The sequence below is a fragment of the Bactrocera dorsalis genome, chromosome 3 (genome assembly GCF_023373825.1).
Source record: "Bactrocera dorsalis isolate Fly_Bdor chromosome 3, ASM2337382v1, whole genome shotgun sequence".
NCBI lineage: Eukaryota > Metazoa > Arthropoda > Insecta > Diptera > Tephritidae > Bactrocera > Bactrocera dorsalis.
The window spans coordinates 77,156,743-77,184,669 of NC_064305.1; the positions used below are offsets into that span (position 1 = coordinate 77,156,743).

General features: G+C 36.1%; 3 protein-coding genes across 3 annotated transcripts in view; 2 read left to right on the forward strand and 1 right to left on the reverse strand.

Moving 5' to 3' along the window:
• Positions 1 to 27,927, reverse strand: part of LOC105229162 (ATPase inhibitor, mitochondrial) — a 576,424-nt gene that overhangs the window by 329,453 nt on the left and 219,044 nt on the right. The window lies entirely within an intron of this gene.
• Positions 7,683 to 8,129, forward strand: LOC125777651 (phospholipase A2 inhibitor-like). The gene has a single exon (XM_049452747.1). It carries the CDS (start codon positions 7,683 to 7,685, stop codon positions 8,127 to 8,129), a length of 447 nt encoding a protein of 148 aa, XP_049308704.1.
• On the forward strand, positions 8,260 to 9,762 carry LOC125777652 (protein toll-like). The gene has a single exon (XM_049452748.1). It carries the CDS (start codon positions 8,260 to 8,262, stop codon positions 9,760 to 9,762), a length of 1,503 nt encoding a protein of 500 aa, XP_049308705.1.

Sequence of the window (27,927 nt, forward strand, 5' to 3'; positions counted from 1 at the left end):
TAATGACTGGCAACCATATCGAATGCGATTGTAAACTAGCATGGATTTACAACAATAACTAAATAGCCGGTTTTTTCAGCGATCTGCCAGTGTAAACAGAAGTCAACCAATCTACTAAGGAATTTCACACAGCTTCGGGGACACGAGTTTGTGCGCTTGGCAACCGGTGCAATGCCCCAGAAACTGTGTGTGTTTCACAAAGTCTTAAATTGTTGCACATCAATTGCACAGGCGCACAACTCGACGTTATGGCAAGAGCTCCCACGTCCCGAGCAGGTATTGCTCATGAGTTCGTTACTTCGATATTAGCAATAATCGTTTCACTGTTCTGCCGCTAAGCACCATCTTCGGCTACGCCAACGTTTCAAAGCTCTACGCCGCGAAACAATCAAATCACCAACATAAGTCTCTTGCGAACTACCAACCAATTTGACGGTTTTGGATCTACGAAATAATCGCTTAAAAATCGTTATGTGCTGATGTTTTGCGTGTATTTCTCAATCAGAGCACGAAACTACAGTCTCTGTATCTCAGTGCGAACCCCTGGGCTTGCGACTGTTCTGCACAGTCAGCTACTCTACTCCGTACATGCACATCGTCACCGCATACCCGATGTCGAACACTTGCGCTGTGATAACAAACCGAATGTTACTCTCCTAACAGCAAGCCTGAGCGAATTGTGCCAAACTGAGGACAGCCGTTTAAACGTTATCAGTACATGATTGCAGCTATCACAACTGCAGCGTTAATCATCATTATTTTCCTTCTTATTATTGTATTATTCTTTAAATATAAATTGCAAGTTAAATTCTGGTTATTTGGTCACAAGATATTGCGTTGTTGCATTCGGGAATACGAGCTGGATGAGAATAAAACGTTCGATGCGTTCATCTCTTATGCGCACCAAGAGGCTGACTTTGTCAACCACATATTACTGCCAAAACTCGAGCAGGGCAAACCACCATTTTGTGTATGTACGCACGAACGCAATTGGCTAGCTGGCGCTTATATACCTGAACAAATCATCGAATCGGTCGATCAGTCGCGACGCACGATCATTGTGCTCTCGCAGCACTTCATCGAATCTGAATGGGCGCGCGTTGTGTTCGCATAGTGCAGCAGTGCTCGTTGAACGAAGGCCGTGAGCGCATAATTATGATTAAATACGGTGAAATTATCAACAGTGAGTTTTTGGATATGAACACATACTTGGATTAGCAAGATGCCAGATTCTGGGATAAACTACGTTATGCCATGCCACATAAAGTGGGTAGAAAACAGAACACCGATGATGTGCTTGAAGTTAACATCAGATTGTATGTAATGGGGCAAGTTGAGATGAATCGTTTGCGTGGTGCGAACGCTTAAATTGTGCGGAGGTAGAACTTTTGATGGCCCAATAAGTTGAACAAGAAAGTAAGTTTTATACAAAATATGTACTTATGTATATATTTGTAGAAATATATTATGTTTAATTTTAGATGCTTAAAAATAACTCTCCACTCTTCTGTCTAACATATCAGGAGGAGAATCTTGGCCAACGAGTTGATTCATGTGAACATACTCTATATCCAGTGCAGTAAATAATAACCTTGTATAACCGATGATGGAAGCCTAGGAAATAACTTCAGGAGTTTCCAAAATCCTTTATTAAAACAGTTCAATTCAACATACCTTATTCTAATAAACCGAATGTATTACAATAAGATTTGGTATTTTATCATCTTATGTATATTAGAAGTCGTGGACTTAATTGCGTAAGTTTAAGCTCAACGTTATGAGCTTAAGTGAAATATATGTATGTGACGTAAACTGAAATAGAGTTAAATTTAATATACGTGGCATTTAAAGGAAATAAATAATGAAAGTAAAAGAGATCCCAGTTTCATTCTGCAATGAAAATCATTATATCTAGTAAATGTTAAAGTGGGGTAAGTCGTGGAAAGATATTGCTTACCATAAAACTCTGAAGCATTTGATGTTCGATTTCGTCCCAGAACAGCACTATGGAATTTATTAAGATCAGTTCTACAAATAAAAAATATACCAAGTTTTACAAATCTGATTAAAAAAGGCACCGAAAGTAGGGGATAGGCCGGAGAAGAATGATGGACAGCAAATGCAAATTTTGCAGAGTTAAAATTAAACCTTTGAATCCTACAAACTCGAATAAATTGGTATAATACTGAAAAAAAAGTTTGCCACAAGGTCTCCAATCTGTTCTATTACTGGAAGTTTTCGAGTCAGTTTGCTGAAATAGCTTCATACTTCATTAAAAAATCGAATTTGGTCCAGATCGGACATTTTTTTGAATTCATTTCGAAAGGAAATGTACATCCATTAACTTTTAGCTTCAGATACCAGACCCACTGTAGTATTTTTTAAGCAGAAGTATCTGTAGTTAAAGTTGCGGTACAAATACTCGTTCGATTCGATACGAGATTTTGTTAAGTTATTGTTAGGCATTTACAGTCCCAATCTACTTTTGTATACTATATACGCTCTAAATATGAGAATTATTCTTGTAATAAGTAAATCCAAAAAGTAAGGAAGACATAGTCAAACCAGAGGATCGAAATTCAAGCAATTTTTATATATACATATATTAAATAACGGGTGATTTTTTTGAGGTTAGGATTTTTCATGCATTAGTATTTGACAGATCACGTGGGATTTCAGACATGGTGTCAAAGAGAAAGATGCTCAGTATGCTTTGACATTTCATCATGAATAGACTTACTAACGAGCAACGCTTGCAAATCATTGAATTTTATTACCAAAATCAGTGTTCGGTTCGAAATGTGAAAATCCGCTTTTTTATCGACAAATTTTGTTCAGCGATGAGGCTCATTTCTGGTTGAAATGGTTGAATGGCTACGTAAAATAAGCAAAATTGCCGCATTTGGGGTGAAGAAGAGCAACCAGAAGCCGTGCAAGAACTGCCCATGGCATCCCGAAAAATGCACTGTTTTGGTGTGGTTTGTACGCTGGTGGAATCATTGGACCGTATTTTTTCAAAGATGCTGTTGGACGCAACATTACGGTGAATGGCGATCGCTATCGTTCGATGCTAACAAACTTTTTGTTGCCAAAAATGGAAGAACTGAACTTGGTTGACATGTGGTTTCAACAAGATGGCGCTACATGCCACACAGCTCGCGATTCTATGGCCATTTTGAGGGAAAACTTCGGACAACAATTCATCTCAAGAAATGGACCCGTAAGTTGGCCACCAAGATCATGCGATTTAACGCCTTTAGACTATTTTTTGTGGGGCTACGTCAAGTCTAAAGTCTACAGAAATAAGCCCTGCAACTATTCCAGCTTTGGAAGACAACATTTCCGAAGAAATTCGGGCTATTCCGGCCGAAATGCTCGAAAAAAGTTGCCCAAAATTGGGACTTTCCGACAGACCCACCTAAGACGCAGCCGCGGTCAACATTTAAATGAAATTATCTTCAAAAAGTAAATGTCATGAACCAATCTAACGTTTCAAATAAAGAACCGATGAGATTTTGCAAATTTTATGCGTTTTTTTTTAAAAAAAGTTATCAAGCTCTTAAAAAATCACCCTTTATAACTCATACACTGACAGACACATAAGGTTTGGTAGAAAAACGAAAAATCAATACATGTATGGGAGTTTGTATTGTATCGACCCGATTTTATCTTTTTCCCATACCGCATACTATTAAACTGCCAGAAACTAAAACCAATCATATAGAGCAGTCCAGCTTGGACTAAGTCAAGTTTTCACCCATTTTATTTATTTAATATAAATGATGAGTTAAACATTTTTTTGAAATTTTCGTGGAGATAATTCAAATATTGGCCAATATATCCAGCATAAAGTCACCTGGAAGCTCGAAAATCTTTATCTTAGGTATGAGTGGGCTCAGAGAAACATTGACCAAATTAAATACACTTTTTGCAACACGGAACTATTAATTAAGAATTATATATCTCACACGTTAATCGATTTTATTAAAAGGTAAAACTATATATACTGGGGCTCAATTATTCGGCACCTAGAGGCTTGAAGAGTTTTGGATTTGGACAATTTTTGGTCATAAGGAAATATTAGCAAAAAAATGTATTCCGTTATATTAATAACTTCTTTATTTATTTACTGGAAAGTTAAAGAATCAAGTGGAATTAAAAATTATTATATGGAAGTAGGCGTTGTAGTCTCATCTCGCACATTTTTCATAGTATGACATTAGGAATGTAAGGAGAATATTACGACCTTAGTACAGACGAATCAGTTTGGTCGGGTCCCGAGATCTGTGATTTCAACAAAAGTAGGTGGTGTCACACCCATTGTACAATTCCACATACTGGCTGCCATAAAGACTTCTTATACCATCTCTGAGGTAAAATTTAATGTCTCTAGCATAATTAGTGTTTGATTTATTGCGCTTTTATTAGTTTTTTACAGAACCGTTATATGAGGGTGCCGTTATATGTATTGTCGGTAGGAGTTCTTATAGGTTAGGTGAACAAATTTGGTTGTTTTAGCTTTAGTGGTTTAAAAGATATGCGCATTGAACTTATTAGACCTCGTGCCCAAGCCGACTTTTTCAATTTTTTTTCCGCAGGTGCCCCTTGCTACTGCGTTCTCTGTGCCAAATTACAATTTTATATCTTAATTTATCAATCTACGAACTCGTATTTTTTTTTTAACTGCCGAGCCCGCCCTTTGCTCTCTCAGAATGGACAAGCAAGCAAAGCAAAATGGTCTGGTAGTGAAACGAGGGCAGACGAAATATCTGATGTCATCAAACAAACAGCCGTCGCACTCCCGACTTGGCTCTCACGCCACTGTTGACAGTCATAACTTTGAAATCGTAGATAATTTCGCCTATCTTGGAACCAGGATAAACACCAACAACCAACGTTAAGCCTTCAAATCTAGCGCAGAATATCTCGTGCCAACAGATACTACTTTGGACTGATTAGGCAATTGAGAAGTAAATTCTTCTCTCGAAAAACAAAAACAAAACTCTATAAGTCACTCATTAGCTGTCCTGCTATATAGTGCAGGGGCCATTCGATGGAAGGATGCGCTGTATGATATATACGACGACATTGACATAGTGCAACGGAATATAAAGACTAGCGTCTACGCTGGCTAAGTCACTTTGTCCGAAATGGATGTGAAAAAACTTTAGCTCTGAAAGTATTCGACGCAGAAGGAAACACAGGAGGAGGAAAGACCTCCACTCCGTTGGAAAGACCAGGTGTTGAAGGACCTGGCTGCGCTTGGAATCTCCAAATGGCGCACATTGCAAAAGAATAAACCACTGGCGTGCTGTTGTGTTAACTCGGCTATAACCGCGTAAGCGGTTTTCTACGCCAGTAAATTCGGCAAAGTATTTGTTAGAAAAACAGAAATCATTATATGAAATATACGGGTGTTCGGGTAAAAACTACCCGAATTTATCCATTATCAACGTAACATGTAAAACAATGTTCCCTTGGTTTCATTAAGTTACCTCACATACAATCACCAATCTATGGAGCCGGACGTTCAAAAATCCTGATGCTGGTTACAGTAGGGGAGGTCTAGTTTTTGGGCCCAATTGTATCTCTTTTAGGCACAAAAATAATATTGGTTATGGAGTAAAACATGTTCAGTAATATTCACTCGATTTAAACCAATTTTTTAAACACAGAATTACTAATAATCAAGAAAGGATTCTATGTGAATTTCATTTACATATCTCAAACATTGAATTATATTTTCTGTCCAAAGTCCGCATATTCGGTACCTAGCGCCTTGAGCAATTTAGGATGGATTTGAATGTTTGGTCGAAAGGTAGTATACTTTACGGGAATTATTAAAGCAAAATTGTATTTCTTTATATTATTTTATTGGTTCTTGGTTTGAGTACTGAAAAATAAAATAATCAAAAGAAATTTTAAATTGTTTTATATGGGAAATAGGCGCGGTTGTAATTCGGTTTAACCCTTTTACCAACTCATTCTACTAAATTTAGTCGCAATCGGACGAAAAATATGAAAATCTCGTTATTTTTATTTCATTCTACATACATGTATGTAGTCATTATTGAAACTAATGTCAAAAAGCTTGTTTCATAATAATTACTTTGAATACTTTCGTAATGGATTTTTTAGGTCAAATGGCTAAAGTGGTCCAAGTGGCTAGCGCACAATACGTATACTTATAACTGTGTCGGATTCATAATATCCAGAGACCAAAGTAAAAATTCATAAGTATTATGAACTCATAACCAAATACTTGTGAGTATTTGCTCAATATAAGCTAGGCAGCTCACAAGCCAAAACTCTCACTGTGAGTGAGTACTGCTCAGACTTGTACTTATTCCGTGAATAATTTACTTGTTTCATTCTCAATACTTCGCAAGTAGCTCAAAGTTGTATTAAACTCATTCACTGCATATTATTGGTATGGACCCGTGGCACCATAATTTTAGTACCAGTTTCTGTATGTTGCAAATGCTTTTTTGGTGGTCTTCAACTTCTACAGTTTTTTTCCAATACGAAAGAGGGTTCCAGACCATGTACGTTTTTATGAAAGTGGCATTATCAAATTACCTTCAAATTGCTAATACATAAAATAAAATTAATAACCTGATCATTCTAAATGTGCTGATACAACTTTTAGTTTAATTCAAAACTAACGAATTTTCTTTTATCTGACTTCATATATAACTAAGTGCCTTTCTCGGTTGGCTTTAAAGATACAAACAACCGTCACCTTTCTTACTTTGTGCAAAATGTTGCCACATATTTAACTCAACTTTTTTCAGTATCGATATATTATCGATTACTCATAAATATATTTTTTTTTCGTAGGTGTAATTTTACCACCACTATAGGTTTATAACGGCGGGTGCTTTCAATATTTGCGGTTTTAAAAATATTTTTGATAAGAAATTAAATTATGATTTAATGGTTTAATCTGCTTCAGTTTGCGATTTAGAATTTAGTATTTCAGTAAGTGCAAGTGAGTTAGTCTGCAGAACTTAGTTATTGAGGCGAAAATATAAAAATAATATCAGTTAGAAAAATTAAATTTAAACTAAACAAAATTATTAAATATGTGTTTAATATACGCCTTAATAGCAAATTTACTGATTTTAAGCAACACATTTCTGTTTGCGCAGACTTCCCTGCTGAAGCCTCGAATATGTCCCAATGATTCTGAATACTTTCGGGATTGCCCCACAATTGAGGGATTTTCATGTAAATGTGGTTACGTTGTTTATTGTATTGATACCAATGAATTTCACCAGATTAGTGTAGAGTTCATTCCTCAAAGTCATGAAATGGATGTGACTTGTTTTAGAGAAACGACAGAAATTGATTTTCTACTGGAGCATAAATTTCAGTCAATTCTTCTTAAAACACGTTTCTTTGAAGTGTGGGATTGTAAAGATTTTACGCCCGAAAAATTTATGTATACCAAGATACGACAAATTCAGATGAATATGCTTGCACAGCAAAAAGCAACGGTAATATATATACATACACGGTATAACAGACACATTGCTACAAAACCAATTATGCGTTTTTATAAAGCAAAAAATATAGAATTAATTATAAAATCATCAGCAGACATTATAACTGTCCCCAAGGATGCATTTCCTGCACATACCCAATTGCAAGCGTTTAGAGTAAAAAAATTATATCAGAAAATGACGCTGCAAAACTTAACTCAAGAGTATTTTCAAAACCTTGTTGCGCTCAGGCAACTTGACTTAGCCGGGAATAATATGAAAATTTTGGACGAAAATGTCTTTGCAACACTTACGCATTTGAATTTGCTGAACTTGAGCCACAATGGAATTGCGGAGTTATTACCAAATCAATTTGCTAAACTGAATAAACTGATAATACTGGATCTCAGCTACAACTCGTTAACATATTTAAGTGCTAAACTTTTCGAGAAAACGCCTTTGTTATGGCAATTGAAACTCAAAGGCAATCAATTGCACGACACAACAAATATTATACAAGTTCTCAAACCGTTAAATTTTTTACATAAGCTAGACTTAAGCGATAATCAATTGCGAACGACTTGGGGCAGCGCGAGTTACGCCAAGGACCCAGCAATAGTGGATAAACATTTAACCTTACAGTAATACGTTGATGACCTCGGATTTAGAGGAAGGTCTGAATTATGTCAGCTCATTGCAACCTAACGAGTACGACCAAAGCAAGCGTAAGTTAAAATTAATAAATTTAAGTCGCAATCTTCTAAGTGGGTTTAATATGGATTGGATTTATGAAATCGGCATTACATGCCCTTTCAAAATTAACTTGGAACAGAATTTGATTACAAACGTATATGCTTTATCAAATTTACTCAATACAACTAACGACTGTGAAGGCGAAATCAAATTGACTGGTAACCATATTGAATGCGATTGTAAACTAGCATGGATTTACAATAATAACTATAGCAGGTTTTTTAATGATCTGCAGTGTAATGAGAAGTCAACCAATCTAGTAACGAATTTCACACAGCTTCGACGACACGAGTTGTGCACTTGGCAACAGGCGCAATGCCCCAGAAACTGTGTCTGCTCCACAAAATCTGAATTGTTGCACATTAATTGCACTGGCGCACAACTCGACGTTATCAAAAAGCTGCCACGTCCCGAGCAGGTATTGCTCACGAGTTCGTTACTCGATATTAGCAATAATCATTTCACTGTTTTGCCGCTAAGCATCATCTCCGGCTACGCCAACGTTTCAAAGCTCTACGCCTCGAACAATCAAATCACCAACATAAGTCTCTTGGAACTACCAACCGATTTGACGGTTTTGGATCTGCGAAATAATCGCTTAAAATCGTTATGTGCTGATTTTTTGCGTGTATTTTTCAATGAGAGCACGAAACTACAGTCTTTGTATCTAAGTGCAAACCCTTGGATTTGCGACTGTGCTTCGCAGCAGCTCCTTTACACAGTACGTGCACATCGGCAACGGATACCCGATGTCGAGCAGTTACGCTGTGATAACAAACCGAATGTTACTCTCCTAACGGCAAGCCTGAGCGAATTGTGTCAAGTTGAAGACAACGTTAAACGTTATCAGTACATTTTTGCAGCTATCACAACTGCAGCGTTAATCATCATTATTTTCCTTCTTATTATTGTATTATTCTTTAAATATAAATTGCAAGTTAAAATCTGGTTATATGGTCACAAGATATTGCGTTGCTGCATCCGGGAATACGAGCTGGATGAAAATAAAACGTTCGATGCGTTCATCTCCTATGCGCACCAAGAGGTTGACTTTGTCAACCATTTATTAGTGCCACAACTCGAGCAGGGCGAACCACCATTTCGTGTATGTACGCACGAACGCAATTGGCTAGCTGGCGCTTACATACCTGAGCAAATCATCGAATCGGTCGAACAGTCGCGACGTACGATCATTGTGCTTTCGCAGCACTTCATCGAGTCTGAATGGGCGCGCATGGAGTTTCGCACAGCGCATCAGTGCTCGTTGAACGAAGGTCGTGCGCGCATAATTATGATTAAATACGGTGAAATTATCAACAGTGAGTTATTGGATAAGGAATTGAAGGCATATTTGGATATGAACACATACTTGGATTGGCAAGATGTCAGATTTTGGGATAAACTACGCTATGCCATGCCACATAAAGTGGGTAGAAAACCGAACACCGATATGCTTGAAGTTAACGGCAAATTGTACGTAATTGGGAAAGTTGAGATGAATCGCTTGCGTGGTGAGAACGCCTAATTGTGCGGAGGTAGAACTTTTGATGGCCCAATAAGTTGAACAAGAAAGTAAGTTTTATACAAAATATGTACTTATGTATATATTTGTAGAAATATATTTTGTTTAATTTTAGATGCTTAAAAAATTTCTCCACTTTCTTCTGTCTAACACATCAGGAGGAGAATTTTGGACAATGAGTTGATTCATGGTAACGTACTCTATATCTAGTGCAGTAATTTATATAAACGTGTATAAACGATGATGGAAGCCGAGGAAATTCAACATGAGTTATTATAATAAACCGAATGTATTACAATAAGATTTGGTATCTTATCGTTTTATGTATATTTTAACTCGTAGACCTACTTAGTTGCGTAAATTTAAGCTCAACGTTATGAACTTAAAATAAATATATGTGATATAAACTAAAATAAAGTTAAATTTAATATACGGGGCATTTAAAGGAAATAAGAATGAAGGTAAAATAATTCCCAATATCATTCTGCAATGAAAATCATTATATCTAGTATATGTAAAGTGGGGTAATTCGTGGAAAGATATCGCACACCATAAACCTCTGAAGCAATTGATGTTCGATTTCGTCCCAAAACAGCATTATTATAAGGGAGTTTATTTAGTTCAGTTCTAGCAATAAAAAATATATCAAGTTTTTCAAATCTGTCAAAAAGAGTACCGAAAATAGGGGATAGGTCAGAGTGGAATGAGGAAGAAAATGCAAGTTTTGTATAGTATAAAATGCACCTTAGAATCTTACAAACTCAAATAAATTGGTATAATACTGAAAAAAGGTTTCCCACAGTCCAACCTATTTTATTTTGGGAGTCATCGCGTCAGTTAGCCTAAGAAACTTCATACTTCAATAAAAAATCGAATTTGCCCAGATCGGATATTTTTTTGAATTCATTTCGAAAGGAAATGTACATCCATTAACTTTAGCTTCAGTATACCAGACCACTGTAGTATTTTTTAAGATGAAGTGTCTGTAGTTAAAGTAACGGTACAAATACTGGCTCGAAATTTAGCTTTATTCAATTCGACCACAGAATGAGATCACTGCATTCGTTATTCGCAGGTTCAAAGTAAGTCATGTTGTGTCTAGTAATAGCATAAGTACACTTCGATATCATACTAATTTGGTGGCCTGGTCGTCACAGGAATCGCCGGGAACTGCAAAGCTGATGAGCTCACAACAAAGGACCTCTTAACTCTAATCAAATTGGACTTGGTTGGTGATCTGACAAGGGCTATTCTAAATTAACGTTTGAAATTTGTTTAAACATTAAATATGTTTTAGATTTATGAATAATTTTTCTTTGTAAACAGACAAAACATGAGTTTAAGCATTGCATTATTGTAGTAATAATCTATAATGCGAGCGATCGGTAAAAGAAGATTTCGGGTAAACCAAATATGCCCCAGCAATGCTCCCTAGATTTGATTATGTTATTTTTAGGCATTGAAAATTCAATCTACTTTGAATACAATATCCTTCCTCCGAAAATAGAAAATATTCTTGTAATAAGTAAATCTAACAAGTAAGGAAGACTAAGCTCGGATGCAATCGAACATTTAACTTGCAACTTGCAAGAATCAAAGCCAGGGATCTTTTGTTTAGTTATAATTTTATTGTATCGTACATTCTAACGTGGTAAGAAGATCACTTCTCCATTAAATTTTCCGATCAAAAGGGGTCCCGAAATAATGTTTCCAGAAATCTTTTTGATTATCAAACGTGTACCGTTGCACATTTGAAGTACATTGAAATTACGGTGAATATTAGTAGGTGAACCAATTTTCAGCCGAAGATTATATAATGTCATTTCGGGTATATCTACATAATTGGCTGGCAAAAACCGTTGCATAAGAAATCTGATTTAGTGAACAGCTATAGTGTGGCCGCTAATGTAGCCTGATAACTGAGTCAGTTATGATCTAACCAATTAAATTTTTCTTTCAGAAATATACTCTTAATTAATAACTTTTTGTTGAGAACAGAAGTGTCAAAATTTTTTGATAATATCACGCACATATTTGGTTGCAGTCCTATTCTATCAGAACCAGCAATTTTATGATTTCTGCGAGGACATCAGTTTACAATTGTTCGCTCATATTTGTGATAAACTAAAATGTTGAAATTTAATTTCGAAAATATCAATTGCTCTATTCATCCTGATCATTTTTATATCTATCTCAATAAATTTATTTTTAAGTAATACACGCTAATGTTTGGTCAACAAAACTATTATACTCTTTAACAATATGATGCAAGAGTATAAAAATGACGCGAGTACATGTTATATGCAAATCAGGAATTTAACTAATATTGATATTAAATTATATAATAATCGGCATATCAGTTTACAATTTCATGAATGAATTCTACTTAAATCAATTCTTGAATAGATTTGAAATAAATTTTCGAAATAATTTTATAGACTTACGTAAGTTGCCTTTAATATTTCGTGTTTTGACAACGCTATTGTTTCAATCTAGAAATTCACAATTTAATCGAAAAGTCTGACATTTTTGGTGGTATGCTTCCTCAGACCTTTTTGACCTACGAGAGCGAAGGTCGTCCAAAATTAGTTCCTGTTGCGGACACTATTGATACAATGCGCGGTGTTCGAAAACTGCATGACCATTTGACTGTAGAAAAGAATTTTTCACGTTGAATCCCACACAATTTGTCAATAGCTTAAAGTAGGGCTCGTGTCGTTGGGCCAAGAAAAATGTTAAAAAATATCATAACTTTGAAACACGTCTATGAAGTGATGACAGGTGCCAATTCGTGGATTTACGCGTTTGAGCAAGAAAATTAAAAACAAAAGGCGACTGTACGGGTGTTACAAGATGAGCCTTTCAAGTAATTGCCTGTTTTTTTTTTTTTAGCTGGGCATGTCGCAACCATACAGAACAATGCAGAACAGTTAGTATTGAGTAATATCCACGATAATGCTAGCTCTCACACATCGACAGAAATAACTGCATTTTTGGGCACTCAAAGTGACTTTTTTTATTCTCGCTCGTGAAAAATGAAGTAAGAGATCAACGTTTTTCGACACCTGAAGAGACGGTAAATCGTTCAAAGGCATGTTTGGACATATTTCAATCAGAGTAGCAAAAGTGCTTCGACAATTGATTCAAAAGCATGCAAAAGTGATAAACCTTTTTAGAAAATATCATGAAAAACAATAAAAAAAATCTTCCATGATTTATATTTGATGTGGTAATCGAATCCCGAAACTAAGGGCAATCTATGTGGGTGGACTTGGCATGTGATTACAATCTGAACCTCGCTTTGTCGCATGATTTTGCGTGTGAAATTCGACTGTCTCACTTTTTTTTACCAATATAGACGACGATTTCTGTCAGACTGGCATTTTGAAAATACTTTCAAAGTATTAAAAAGTTATCGAAGCAAGCGTAGTATACTTAAGCTAACGTGATCAATGCGCATATGCTAAATGCAATTTTTAATTTAGTGAAAAAGTAGTGAGTTTAATATTTAGTAAAAATGCTCTTCGAACTAACTTTACTGGTTTATCTCTTATAACTTTATTTATTTCTGTCTTTTTATGATTTTCTGTATATCTTTGGTTTGCCATTTCTTGCAGCTCTACAGCAGTAGGTCGTGATCGGCTGTCCTCGCCTCAGTCTCTGAAGATAGCGCTGCCATTAATAGCGCTATTATGTTCACATGTTTTCTTTAGTTTTTACCATTTCACAGTCTTAGCCAGTAGAAAAAAGTTGTAATACTTTTCCATATCCCTCTTATTGTCAGTTATTTAGAATTCGCATGTTTTCCTGACAATTTGTTTATCGAGCTGACCCACATTCAGCTTCTCATTATAATGTCAACTCTATAATTTTTTTTATCATTCATCAGAAGTTTTTGTTTTAGAATTTATAGGCATTACTTTTGCAAATCATGCATCACTCTCAGATCACACATGGTGGTTACGAAGCTATCTTTCTTTGGTAATTATCTCTTTACTCTAAACTTTTTTTTACTTGTACAGCAATGTTTGTAACTTTTTGTTGCAGACTTTCTTTTATATTTCCGCCTAACACAGTTCTATGTTGAACCCTCATTAATTAATAACTTCCGAAGGTACGAAAGGACTGCGTAGCTAAGAGATATGAGTATATTTTTGATCTTCTTCGCTTTTCAACAAACTAATTGATGCACAGCACAAGCGGAAATGTAACTTGATTTCTACATATGTGCATGTGTATATTTATAAATATTTTGCGTAATGCTGTTGATGTTATTTGCATTGTTTATACAGCTAACGCATACATATCTCATACATTCATATTTATATACATATGTACATGCTTGTTTCAAAAGTAGCGACTGTAAGGAAAAGGCGTGAAGGCGGAACGACTTACACACCAATACGTATGAAAAAAACATGAGCGAAAGAAAGAAGAAAGTTCAGAAGACAGCTCCTTACTTGTCATATACACAAAGAAGCACTCGAAGCACAGGAAAAGCAACGAAACGCAAGACTTCAGTGCTGTATTCCTTCATAAAGAAGAAGCTGGCGTAGCGCTTCTCATCATCCCACAGAGCTTCAGTCATGAACTTTACGTACGTAAGTGAAGTCAAAGTGCGCACGCACACACAAACACACAAACATTAATAATATGTTAGTGTATGCATGCCTTACTGCTGTTGAGTCTGTTTTTCATTAACTTAAAGCAGTAAAATATTTTTAATTTATTAAAATTAAGTATACGCCATGTCGTAGCCAAGGAGCGAACAGGCGCTGTCTCATTTGAATATGTTTGCGTGTGTGTATGTGTGTACGTGCGCGTGTAGGCAAAACTAAGTGTTTACATGCACTGATATGTAAACATATACGGCTATAAACACGCGTACACACACAAATACCAAGTGTGGCACCCCTTTGTTGTTGTCGGTAATTGTGTATGTGTGCGGAGCTGCTGAGCTTTAATGCCGTTTTTTGCATATGTCAGCGCGTTTAAAACGTCAGAGATTTCCAGAGATTCTTAAACGTAGCAGCATAAACAAAACAACAAAGCGACAGGGCATTAACTGCTGCAAGGAAATTTTATACGAGACGATGCGGGTAAGTGAACGCGTGTTAGCGTGTTGTATTAATTTTGTTCATACAGCCTTTTGAGAGCAGTTTTGTGCTTATTGAAGTTTAGTGTCGAAGAAAGCTTCAGATTTGGAAATTTTTTGCAAAACTCCACAAATAGAACAGGCTAGATATTTTTTTTTAAAGCAAAAACAATAATATTGGAATGAAACCCATTGGGGAATAAAAGCAAAATAACAAATATGATAAGAAAATTGATTTACGGGCGAGTTATGTTAAGGAAGAGAAAGAAGTGGATATCACACTTGAACTACTATACGCAGTCCTTTGTGAAGCCATACAAAATAGAACTCCTGTGTTCGACCTCGTACAGGTGTATAATTTTTGAGGACAAAGAACCCACTGCAGCTCTTACGATTGATCATGGGCCCAACGCTGACAAAGCTTCCGCGCAGGCCAGCAATGCAGTAGAAGAACACACGTCAAGAGGGCAGCACTGACTCGTTCCAATTCTACTCGTAGAGGCACATGAGTACCTTTTCTTGTCAGCTCATAATCCTCGATGCCATTGATACCGCGGTCATACATTCAGTTAGTCAGCTCTGACCACACGGTTAGTCAGCTCAAGTCAAGAAGTCTGAAATTGAAGTTGATAGAGAGTTCCTGACAATGTATCCCTCAACCAACCTTTCCCCCAAGGTTTGGCCCACACGTAAAGAAGCTCACTGCTCCTCCAACAGCTTCTACTTACCCAGAACTCCCTCGCAGAGATAAGAGCAGAGAAAAGCTCCCAGAGTTTGGTGAGAAGAGTTCTGAATGTTCAGACATGTGTTCAGTTAGAAACACAAAATTTTTGAGTCTGATAACCACTTTCGGCAATATACATGAAGACACATGACTCTATTGAATATGCCGGGATTGATTATAGTGTCGAAGAGCCAGAATTCCTACTTTGCTATCTGTTCGATATTAGGCTTTCATGAAACACGCCATTTCTTGCTAGAGCAAGTAAGCCTGCTAGATCTGGCTGCTGAAAATATTTCTGTTGACCATCTCAGTATAGGCACAGAGGGAAAACTTATGAAATCAGATAAATGAAAAGTTCATTCTCTATATAAAGATAATGTTGAAAATTTTCATATGACGAAGTTTTTACAGAAAATATCGATGAATATGTAAGACAGCTTAATAAAATCCATCCACATGACGTTCTTTATTTCCTTTTGGCCTTCTAGCCTTCATATGTATACTTGTATTGTTTTTCGAACTTCGGCTATATTATTTATTATTTTTGCATTTTCTGTTCCCCTGTACCCTAAGATTTCATGTAGAAACCCACTTTAATATTGGAAGGTTTCGAAAAAGGCCCAAAAAAAAATAATACCGCTCGACGTTCGGAGCGCTCCGAGTGCACACCTAGCACTTTAAACGTGTTTTTCTCAATCACACACTTTTTTAAACGGGCGAACATGATTCTTGACGAACTACTCAACCGATTTGTTTAATTTTTTTTTGAATGTTCACAAAACGCCTGGCTATCGTCCCTACTAGATTCATAATTTTTTATAATTTAATGACAATGTTATGACAAAATTTATGTAAAACAACATGGGAAAAATTAAAAAAAAAAACGTTAATTACTCTTTTATTTATCAATATTTTTGCATGATTCTAGTAGGACGATAACCGTTCACGTACTTTTAAAGAATAAATTGGGGTTTTGTGTTTCAGATGATCCAAACATGAGAAATCGTGTTCGCCAGTGAAAAACGCATCTCATTTACCCAGCCATTTCTCCGACAGATGTCATCAAAAATTTTCGAAAGGATTTGTTTATACACTCCACAGTATACCTCATGATTTGTGAAAAAAGTTCTGTTGTAGAATAAAAATTGCTATGAAAAAAAATGTCAAAAAAACAGGCCAGATTACCCTACTGACGCCTTAATATATTTTAAAAAAGGTCAGTAAGTTTGTTTTTGATACTAATTGTCCCGATGCCAAAAATGGATAAATTACTATCACCTTCATTTACAATTTTTTTGAGGATTTTCAAACTTGCCAAATATGGATGAAATAGGTTCATAAGTGACGCCAGCTCTCATATACTGCATATAATGATTTTTTTGTTCTAGCAGTTTTATACACCTTTTCTCTTCAAGAAGCAATTAATTTGTCGAACTTCCGATACCGGACCGCTATAACATATAGTTTTCAAACAAGCCCATCAATATATACTATTTATTCAAAAATTAGTTTATGAAATTATCTATTGAAATAAATGAAATCAGCAACACCTATTAATCCCAAATTGCTAAAAGTTAGGTGAATTTATGAACGCAGTATATTCTTTCATTTGAGAAACTCGTAAAAAAGTGAATATTTTAAAAATGTTAAGTCAAATAACAACTGATACGAGCATTACAGCCAAGGAAGTGTATTCGTCGCACAGGAAAGCCGTGCAATCAACATGCCGAAGAGGTAAGGCGAAGGAGCTCCTAACGCTAATTTGCCCGGAGAGAGTAACGCTGACACAACCGCATGTTTATGCATAGCGGCTCCATTTTATATTTCATGTTTCGTGCAACGTTGTTATTATTATTGTTGTTACGTATACATAGTACAACAGCAGCTTTGGCAAAGGCAACAGCAACGGCTGACAGCATTCCAATCACTGCTAACACCGGAGCTGGCAGCCGGAGATGCCTCGAGCGCCGCTTAGTTTGCCATCAAAAGCGCATACCAAAGAAAGCTGAGAGCGCGCAGACGATCCAGTGTATCGAGCAGGTAGAAAGAAATTTATGCACAAAACGTGTGGCGCGTCATTAAGCATTGAAAGGAGCCCAGAGGAATATGCACGCTACCAACTCATCTAGTTGGAGCTGAGACTACATTGGGCGCTAATGGACGGCGAGGAAAGACGTCGTAAGGGATTCAGCATGCTGACAGCGATCGAGAAACGTTGAAGAGGCGCAGCATGGCAAGCAAACACGTTGCATGTTGAATGTATATCTACGTATGCGCGATATACAAATATGTATGTACGAGTATATTATTATGTATAGAAGTATATATATATATATATTATTTTTTTTTATGCAGCCAATGTATTCTACTTTAGTCACAAGTAACATCATTTGTTAAGTTCTTTGCGGAAGTGTATAATGTAAACAAATATGATTGCTCGCCGTGTTGTTGCCCACTTCCTTGCCGTCAACTGCCACAACAGCGCCTGTGTGTATGCTTTGTATGTTGGCAGTTATATAAGCCTTCTGGATCAGCTGCCAACTTGGCAAGTTGACGTTTAGAAATTTACAACGGCAAAAAAGCAGCGAGCGCAAGAAGGCACCAGAAAAAGAAGTTTTACAATTAATCAAAGGATATGCCTCAGCAGCCGCGCTTACATTTAATGCTGCCACTGTCAGTTGCCGGCACAAACGATGCGCCAGCTAGTTTAGTAAAGAGCTACTGAGCACATTATATATAGTATAATATATATGTATACATATGTAAGAATTTGTTATATATGTAACTATATGTGCGTGTGTGTATGTGCTGCTAACTTATAACTGTATAAATAATAAATACGGACAAGCGCATCGCTCACTTTACTCGTGATTTTCTTCGCCTTGTCTCAACTGTTTCATTCGGATGCTGCATCTTAAAATAATCGTAAATTTAATACAATACTACATACCATATATACATAAGTATATACATACATATGAAGAAATGAAGTAATGTCAAACCGCGCAAACACATCACATTTGTTGGAAGAGAAATGATGCAATTTCTTTGCAACTGCCACGGCGTACTTGCAACGTATCCAGATAAATGCAGTCGCATGCTTTAAAGTTAAGATACATCAAGGCACGTTATCCAAGTGCGAGGCAATAGAACGCAGATTTGGTGTTTTTTCTTATAACTGAGCTCAACAAATTGAATAGGATTTCCGAATTTGGTTCACCGAAAGATTATGTGTAACATTTTAAAAGTTTGGAATAAAGACATGGATCGATGTATGCATATATCGCAATAACCAGAACCGTAGGGGCTGATTATTTTAAAATATGCGGCTAACTATGCCTACTAAAACAAGGAAAATCGTTAACTGCGGTAACACCGACTCTATAATGCGCTTCACAGGTGCTCTTTTATGGAATAAAAGGTTATAAAAAGATAATTTTCTTGATTTTGATCGGTCAGTTTGTATGACGCTATGGTGATCCGATGAGAATAATTTTTTGGACACTGTAGTGATACTTTGGATAATAATCTGTGCCAAGTTTTATCATATACCTTCTCATACAAGAACTTAAGTTGGTAAGATCCTTCCGTATTCCGATGTAGGCGGTTCTGATTGAGAGTCTAGTTAGCATATGTAGAGGTAGAGGAACGGACGGACATGCTAAAGTCAACTCACCTCATTACTTTATCATATATATGTATTTAGTGTCTTTAGGCTGTTATAAACTTCGTGCCATACTTTATATACCCTCTTCAGCCAGGATCCAAATTTGCTGTGTACGAATTTTATAAGAATTTCTGCCGACAGTGCGAAAATGGATGAAATCGGGGACAAACCCTGCTCACTCCCCATATAACCGTTCTGGAAAAAACTAACAAAAGTGCAATAACACAATAACTAAATATCCCAGACACCGAAAAGGTATAAGAGGGCTTTATGAGAGCCGGTGTCAAAATTTCATAATGAGCGTGGCACTGCCTACTTTTTGGTGAAATTTCATATCTCGGAACACGACAAACCGATTTCAAAATTTGGTAAAAATAATATAATTTTTACATTGTCATGTCACATTTTGAAATTTGGCGAAATCGGACAGTAAATCATTCAGAATTTACTGCCCTTTGATAAAATCTGTTCTAATGGTTGCGATGTGTCTTCTATGAAAAACAGGCAATCATTTGCTTGGAAGTGCTTCGTGTTCGAATAAATTTTGTTGGATTCGGTTCATTTTGATTTTTGGACAAGTTGATTTTTTATTTTTACTATAAATAAAAAATAGCGTTCTTAAGTCAAAAGCTTCTGAGTATGTATAACATCAAACATTTCAATGTGTACGATAAAGTTGTGAGTTGGCAGTTTGCAAAATTAGGGCTCCCAAATCCCGCAAGGAACAAAATACGTATAATTTCCGTGGAAATATGTAGTTCAACGCAGTTTATAAATACTCGTCAATATCTGTTTAAAATTAATAATAATATATGGTGAAAATATTTTTGTTTGCAATATGTGATATTATACTGAAATTGGCTGAAATGCTCTCAACTTCTTTTCTCGGCTATGGTTTAGTGATAAGTAATATTTTTTAGTGTTAGGTTCTTCAATCACTTACTTTATAATATTTTAAAGAAATTTTGAAAAATATATTAATTTATTAGTTAATGGAGCGCTCCAATTTGGCAATTGCTATAACAATTCATAAACTAGAGGCAGCGCTTATGGCCTTAACCTTCCGAACCCTCTCCAATTAAAAGTATAAACCTAACTATTTCTGCTAAAAATCCTATTATGTTATTCTTATTATGTTTTCAAATTTTATAGTGGGATTTCCAAACAAAGCATTAGTTTTCGTAGTTTTAAATTACGGCACATTTTAAGTGTGTCAACATAATATCAAACTTCCTTTAATTTTCTTCAAACTGGTCCGAGTTCAACACTCACATTCATTTGTTGGCCATGTTGTTAAGCAATTAAAAGCTTCAATTTCCCATTAAAACATCACTAGTTGTGAGATATCTACAAACAAAATCAAAAACGGTTGTGCTGGGAAAGAAAAAACAGCAACAATTAGCATACATATAACAGAGAAAGGTATATCGAATTTAGAAAAACAAAAATCCGTCATTAAATACTTCGTTGTGTGTTGATAAAAAACACTTGACTCGCATTTAAATTACCTCTTTATAATGACCTCAAAGCCAATTATGGGGAGGAAAAAATGTGTCAATAAATACAAAGCATTTAAGAAGGCTTTTGCTGCTGTGAAGAGAAGGAGACGTGGGGTTTTTGATAGATATACATATTAATGGAAGAGACAAAATAACAATGGCATTAGTGGTCTCATTGCAAAATTTGCCTACACATTGTTAATAGGTATTTTGTATTTATTATTTTCATTGTCAACAGTGAAAGTCGAATGTGGAGAAATGGAAGAAATAACAAGAAATCAACAGCACTGCACACCAGACAAATATAATAACAATTGACGACAATGAAATAACAAATTATCGTATTTATGTTCCTTGCTACCATGCAAAGAAAAGAATTTAAAATTTTGTATACTAATGTACATTCATTACGTATATAAGTGTGTCTGTTATCACCCAACTAGATTTTTTCAAAGGCCTAATGAGGTTTAAGTTTTTACCCTAAATAAATCTTTTTCATTCCGCAAATAACTATAATATAAAAAATGCGATTTGTTGATATTTTCTATAAAATTCTTACCTTCAAAGCAAAAAAACGTAGAACTTTGAGAACTCAACATTCTAATTTCTTTCTATGTAAGATGTTGTTTTTTGTTTTGTAAGGTTTGTTTTTTTAAATTTTGTTGCTATTTTGCCTATATTGGGGTCCCCACTAAAAAGAATTATTTAAGTGGTCGTTGATCAAGAAAATGTTGGGAACTCCTGTCTTAAACGTTATACGCAGTTAATATTAAATCTTTATGTTATCAAATGTCCTAAGCATTCAAACAAGTGAATTATAGAAGCAAATTCTGTGTTGCTCATACGACATGGTGTACCCTATATGAATGCAGTACATTCGATGCACAATTTAAACTTCGAATAATTTTTGAAGTAGTATTCTAAGGAAGAAAATCAACTATACCTGTTTTGTAGAGCGTTAAACTTTGTATTAGAATATCACTTTATCAAAGTTGTAAATTGAATAAAATATCAGAAAATATTAAGATACATAGTAAATTGTAGACACATTTAAAAACATAAAAAACGTTTAACGTTGTATTAAAAATAAAATTTCGAAACTGCAGACAAGACAATTTGGGAAATAACGGACACCTTAATATGTCCATATATAGTCTGCTTAAAATTAATAAACTTTGAAAATCATTTTATATGCAATTTAAATTTTATTTATGTTCGATGTATTCAGGTAATAAAATTATTAACACCGATCGTTGGCTGCTTCATCGGCTGCCTTTTTCCTTAATGCATATTTCTAATATTCATATAAACTTTTCAGGAGACGTTGGTTTGCCTTTGCTTTCTGTATCTCCTAGAATATGAATGTTATTTTTGATTCATATGATGTTCACTGACTGACGAAGAGATTCAAAAGTCCTTTCTACATGGATATCGAAAAAATTGTATAACATATTCTTAATGAACCAAATACGTTCCATTTTGGTTGACCACTTTTTGCCATTCAGTGTAAAACTTTTCTGGTTTCTCGGTGAAAACTGCGACAAGTAATTTGCATCTTGAAGCCAACTTTACTCCATTAAGGGAGTTCTGCATTCACCGAAACAAATGGTAGTCCGATGCTGCAAGATCAGGATTATATGGTGGATGCATCAAAACTTCCCGGCCAAGGTATCCCCGCTTTTGTCGAGTAATCAAAGATGTGTATGGTCTAGCGTTGTCCTGATGGAAAACGAATCCTTTTCTGTTGATCAGTTCTGGCCATTTTTTCGATTGCTTGCTTCAATCTCATTAGTTATTGACAGTTAAATGTAGAATCAATCGTTCAACCACGCTGGAGCAACCATTTCAATTCCCCCAACCATTCAGCATAACCTTTCGAGGCGTCAATCTTGGCTTTGCGATCATTTGCTGAGCTTCACCACGCTTAAACCATAATCTTTTTCGCCCATTATTGTCGTATTTGATCCACTTTTCGCCTCCTATTATTATTCGCTTTACAAATAGTTCGAGTCATTTTGTTTTAGCAAAGAATCGCAGATGTTAATTCGGTTCATTAAATTTTTCACAGACAATTCATGAGGTACACAAACTTCGAGCACCTTTTTGTAGCCAGCCTTTTTTAAATGGTTCAAAACCTTTTGATGATGAATGTTAAATTTCTTAGCGATGTCAGGACTGCTTATGTGACGGTCCTGGTCAAAATTTTCATTAATGTCATTGTCTTTTTCAACGATAGGGCATCTTTCGCATTGATATTTCCATAACGGAAACGACCGAACCATTGTTGTGCTACACGAACTGATACACTGATATCTCCGTAAACTTTAAAAATTTCATGCGTGGCATTCTTCCCTTTTTTATACAAAAATTTCAAAATATAGCGATTCATTATTTTCGCTCATTTTTGAACAGCTGTAACTTTTTTAACTTCCCGGAATTTTTTGTTTGGTTAAATGAAACTTAAAATCTTACCTTCATTCATTCAACACTATATGGTATGACATGAGATAAACCACTGCAACGACATCTATTGGCATAAATACGAAAAAACTTTTTCGGCTTCCCAATATACGTATATTCTTTTTCAGCTTCATTCAAGGTACCTCGAACGGAGCTACTACGCAAAATAACATGATGATAGTATACTCCGCCTTCTGTTGATAGTCTGCCAGTTGAAAGAGTGCGAGAGCCGAGGCCATAGGATTAGCAAAAAAACCACTTGGGACTTATTCTGCGTGGAATATTGGGCAGCGGAAAAAAAGGGTGTTGCTAACTTCGGACAGCAAGTGAAACTGTGAAATTACCTCACAGTAGTGTTTAGTGCCAGAGACCAAGGCATAAGACAACAGTGGATTTCATCTGGCGACTGTATTCCAAAGAGGGTGATGACTGTCTTAACGATTGGAAAGGTTATGTCTGAAGTTTTTTGCAATACAAAACGAATTATTGTACCGTTTCGACGACAATGTTCCGGAAAAAGACAACATTTGTTAATAATGCGCTTCCACTTTAGCAATCCACCGTCTGATATCTCCGCCGTCGCAAAATGTCAAATTTTTCGAGTTAGACGCTTGACGCTGGAATGGCTTTGCTATTAGAATAACAGTCAGTCATGCTGCACTAATATTTCGTATAACTTGTATGACGAAGTTGAAATGTTTAACGAGAAACAATACAATTGAAGGTATGCAACATCTTGCAACATCTTTGTGTATATTAATAACGAAACTGTATACTTAAAATTTGATTATCACAAAAGCGTGTCGTGTACTGCAGCAGCTGACTGCAACCAAGCTGCTGCAAGTACATAAAACAATTTGAAATGAAACGCATTTCGTGTCCACTACCTGAAGTTGGGCTAATAAGCACATCGGCACTGCTACGGTAGGCGTTGAAATGCAGCCAAGCGGCTGACGAAGAACGCATGCGGTGCGGGGGAGTGGTGTGTAGAGAATTACGATGCAACAACGGTGACATGCAACAGCCGTAAAATTCATGGCAAAAATTACAAGACTGTTGGCGATATTTTTCCAGATAATGCAACAACAGCATGTAATAACTGCCGATTGCAACTTTTGCTGTCGCCAGCAGCTGCCAGTAAGTGGGAGTTGTTACAAAACACAACCGTATTACAACAGCAGTACGGGAGTCGTAACGGCAGCTGTGCTAGCGCATACAATTTGTTGTCAATCGACTACCGGCGTTGTATGGCAATCAGAAAAGTGATGGCGTAGCGCTGTGACGGGTGGCAACAGTTGCTTTTACTGCTGCCAATACGGCTGTTTACATACTCGCACATTGTATTTGATTTCTGTAAATGCGATTTTTCCTGTTTCAGCGCAATTTTCGTTGACGCAGCAACATCGGCAACGAGGCAACCAGCCGCTTGCCGCATCCTTTTTACCTTATCTCTCGACAGTGTCTCTCTGCCCACTGTTCATTCTTCATTTATGCTTGTCCAACCTCTGTTGCTTTTACGTATGCCACATGCATGTGTGTGTGTATGTTGGTTGTTGCAACTGTGTCGCCTGTGTGCGGCAGGTGCGGCGCACGTGTGGCAACCTTTATGTTTTCATACAATATGAGAGGATATGTAAAGCTTGCCAATACTGCATTCGCTTCATGCGTTTCGTTTGTCTTCTCGCACAGGCTTACCATTTTAATGTATGCACTCTTCGAGTGTCCGCTCACAGCATTACAAACGAGTGCTCGCATGAATATGTGATATACTATGTAAATATGTATGTGTTTTATGTATTCTGTATATGCGTTGCTATTTTTCATTTATTGCAACGTGTCTCGGTGGAAGACAAAAGGAAGTTTTACACGTTTTCCTTTAATAAATTCCTGCATGTGTGTGATAAATGTTGGTGTATTTCCGCATACCTTTTGTCAGTTTCCGCAAGTATTTTGCATTCAGAATTGATATTTTAAGAAATTGAAATACTTCCTTCTCTTTTGAGTAGCAGGAAAGAGAAATTAAAATAAAATAAAATGGAAGTAAATAACAATAATTATTGATAAGTACTGCGATGCTCAAGTTATTCTTGCAATATCTGAAGATAACGGTTATTTTTAAGCCGGAGAGTTATGAAAACCTCTCGTGTGCTATAGAAAATACTACAAAAAAATAAATTTAAAAAAGACGAGACAAATACATTTTAAAATAACCATGTATTCAAATCATATCTATGAGCAAAAATAAAGTTATCGGATAAATGTTGGTTTAAAATTTTCCCTATTTATGGGTTGGTACTATATGTACATATATGGTCAAAATCGAGCCACTGCCTCCTCCACAGAACAAAAACAAGACAAACTGCTAACTTCGGTTACACCAAATATGACAGCTATATGCTTGTAGTGACTCGATTTGTACAACATCTTCGAAGATTGCACCGTTGTCTTAAACAATGTCGAATTTCGTGAATATATGTATATTATCATATGTAAAAGCTTTTCATACAAGAACTTGATTCCAATCGGCAGCTATATGCTATTGTGATGACACTGTTTCGATCTCAACAATTTCTTCAGAGTTTGCACTATTTCCTAAGATAATATTAAACATTTTTGTTGATAGCTCGTCAAATGAAACAGCTTTCCATATAAGCATTTTACTTCGTTCGTTGAGTTTGTATCGCATAGATCCGATATCGGCCGTTCCGACAAATGAGCAGCTTCTTGGTGAGAAAAGGACGGGTACAAAATTTCAGACCGATATTTGAAAACCTGAGGGACTGTTTCGTAAATATATAGACGGACATGGCTAATTCGAGTTAGTTCGTCATGCTGTTAATTTTTATACGTACTTTATAGAGTCCCTGACGTTTGCTTTTGGGCGTTACAAATATCGTGGCAAACTATTAAGCATACAAAGACTGCTTGATATTCTTATGTTACTTTTTTGTACTGAGTTCATACACGAAGGTAGAGAGACAGGTGTACAAAAAACTGGCGGATCCTGGTGACATTGATCCTGAGTCTCCTGGTGGTCTGAAAAAAATCAAAAGAAATTCTTAATCAGTAAGGATGCTGTTATAGTCCCTACCTCAGGGAACACGAAAAACATTTTTTTTGAAAAATGGCGACTGCCTGAGAATAAAAATCATTTTTTTACGTTTTTTTTTGAAAATCCTGTTTTTTTTTTAATATTAAAAACAAAAGATAAAGGATTATAGAAAGAAGGTTCACACAAAATTTCAAGTAAATCGGTTGTATAGAACTTGAGATAATGCCGGAAACGTGTGGAAAAAAGTAGTTTCGAGAAAAACGCGTTTAAAAAAGTGAGTCTACCTACCTACCGGGCCAGGTGCTGTGTCACTAAAGTAACTGTAGCTCTTAAAATAACTTTAATTATTAAAAATCCCTGGAGGTTATGTTCTTAAGGGTGTAAACTTTAAATATACGAGGTGTGTTCAAAAAGTATCGCGAAAGTTTTGCTGACAATTTTCTTCGATTGCAGGGGCGTGGTGTATCATGAGTTCTTGCCACAGGGAAGAACGGTCAATAAGGAATATTACCTGCAAGTTATACGCAATTTGCGCGAAGCAATCCGCCAGAAATGTCCGGATTTGTGGAAGAACACCTATCAAAAAAATTGCACTACGATAACACCCCTGCGACTTTTTGGCCAAAAACAACACACTAATGATGCCGCAGCCACCGTATTCCCCAGATCTGGCCCCCCTGTGACTTTTTCTTGTTCCCTAAACTGAAGAGGCCCATGAAAGAACGACGTTACGCTTCTCTTGACAAGATAAAAACGGCATCGAAGGAGGAGCTGAAGAAGATAAAAAAAATTATTTTTTGAAGTGCTTCGAAGATTGGAAAAGCCGTTGGCACAAGTGTCTAATATCTCATGGTGATTACTTTGAAGGGGACAAAATAGATATTCATGAATAAATAAATAATTTTTGAAAAAACACAAAATTCGCAATACTTTTTGTATACACCTCGTATGAAAAAAAAAATCGAATTTTTCAAAATTCTAGGTTGTTCTAGATTAGTTCATTTTCCCAATCAGTTAGTCCTTAAACGCATTCTTCTCAAAACAGAATTTTTCGAATTGTAGCTTAAGGTTTCATCCACGGAGAAGCCCGAATCACAGCAGCAGTTGATAACTTTTTTAGTCCCGTCGGAGATTTCGTACAACTTAAAAAATATTTAATTTATTTTTAAAAATTTTCACTGAAAGCATCTATAAACCTTCTCCTGAGCCGAACGGTGTGATATCACACGATCTTGGTGAACATAAAATTGTCTGCTCACTGAAGTATTCTCTGATTAAGTCCATTGATTGATGTGTAGGAAGTGGTGCCGTCTTATTGAAATCCAATGTCACTGAGATCACGATCAATTTCAGGCATCAAATAATTGAAAGTGCGGATCTCCGTTAGACCGATTGTGGTCGGAATAAATATCTCTGATTCATGCCATAACAAATATGGTATATTAAAAAATATTTTAAGTCGACTTGAATTCAAGTTCTACATCCACTACGTAGTTCGGTGACCATATTCAAGAATATCTGAGACAAAATGTACAAAATACAGGGGAACTTTATTGCTGCTTTCGAATTTAGTTTATTAAGACAGCAGTGCGCAAAGATAGCAAGCAGAGAGTACGAAAAGAAATACATCAACTAAATACCGACTATACTACAGAAGTGTGTATACTTGTA

Coding starts and splice junctions, on each gene's coding strand:
- LOC125777651 (XM_049452747.1), top strand. CDS start 7,683: ATGACGCTGCAAAACTTAACTCAAGAGTATTTTCAAAACCTTGTTGCG.
- LOC125777652 (XM_049452748.1), top strand. CDS start 8,260: ATGGATTGGATTTATGAAATCGGCATTACATGCCCTTTCAAAATTAAC.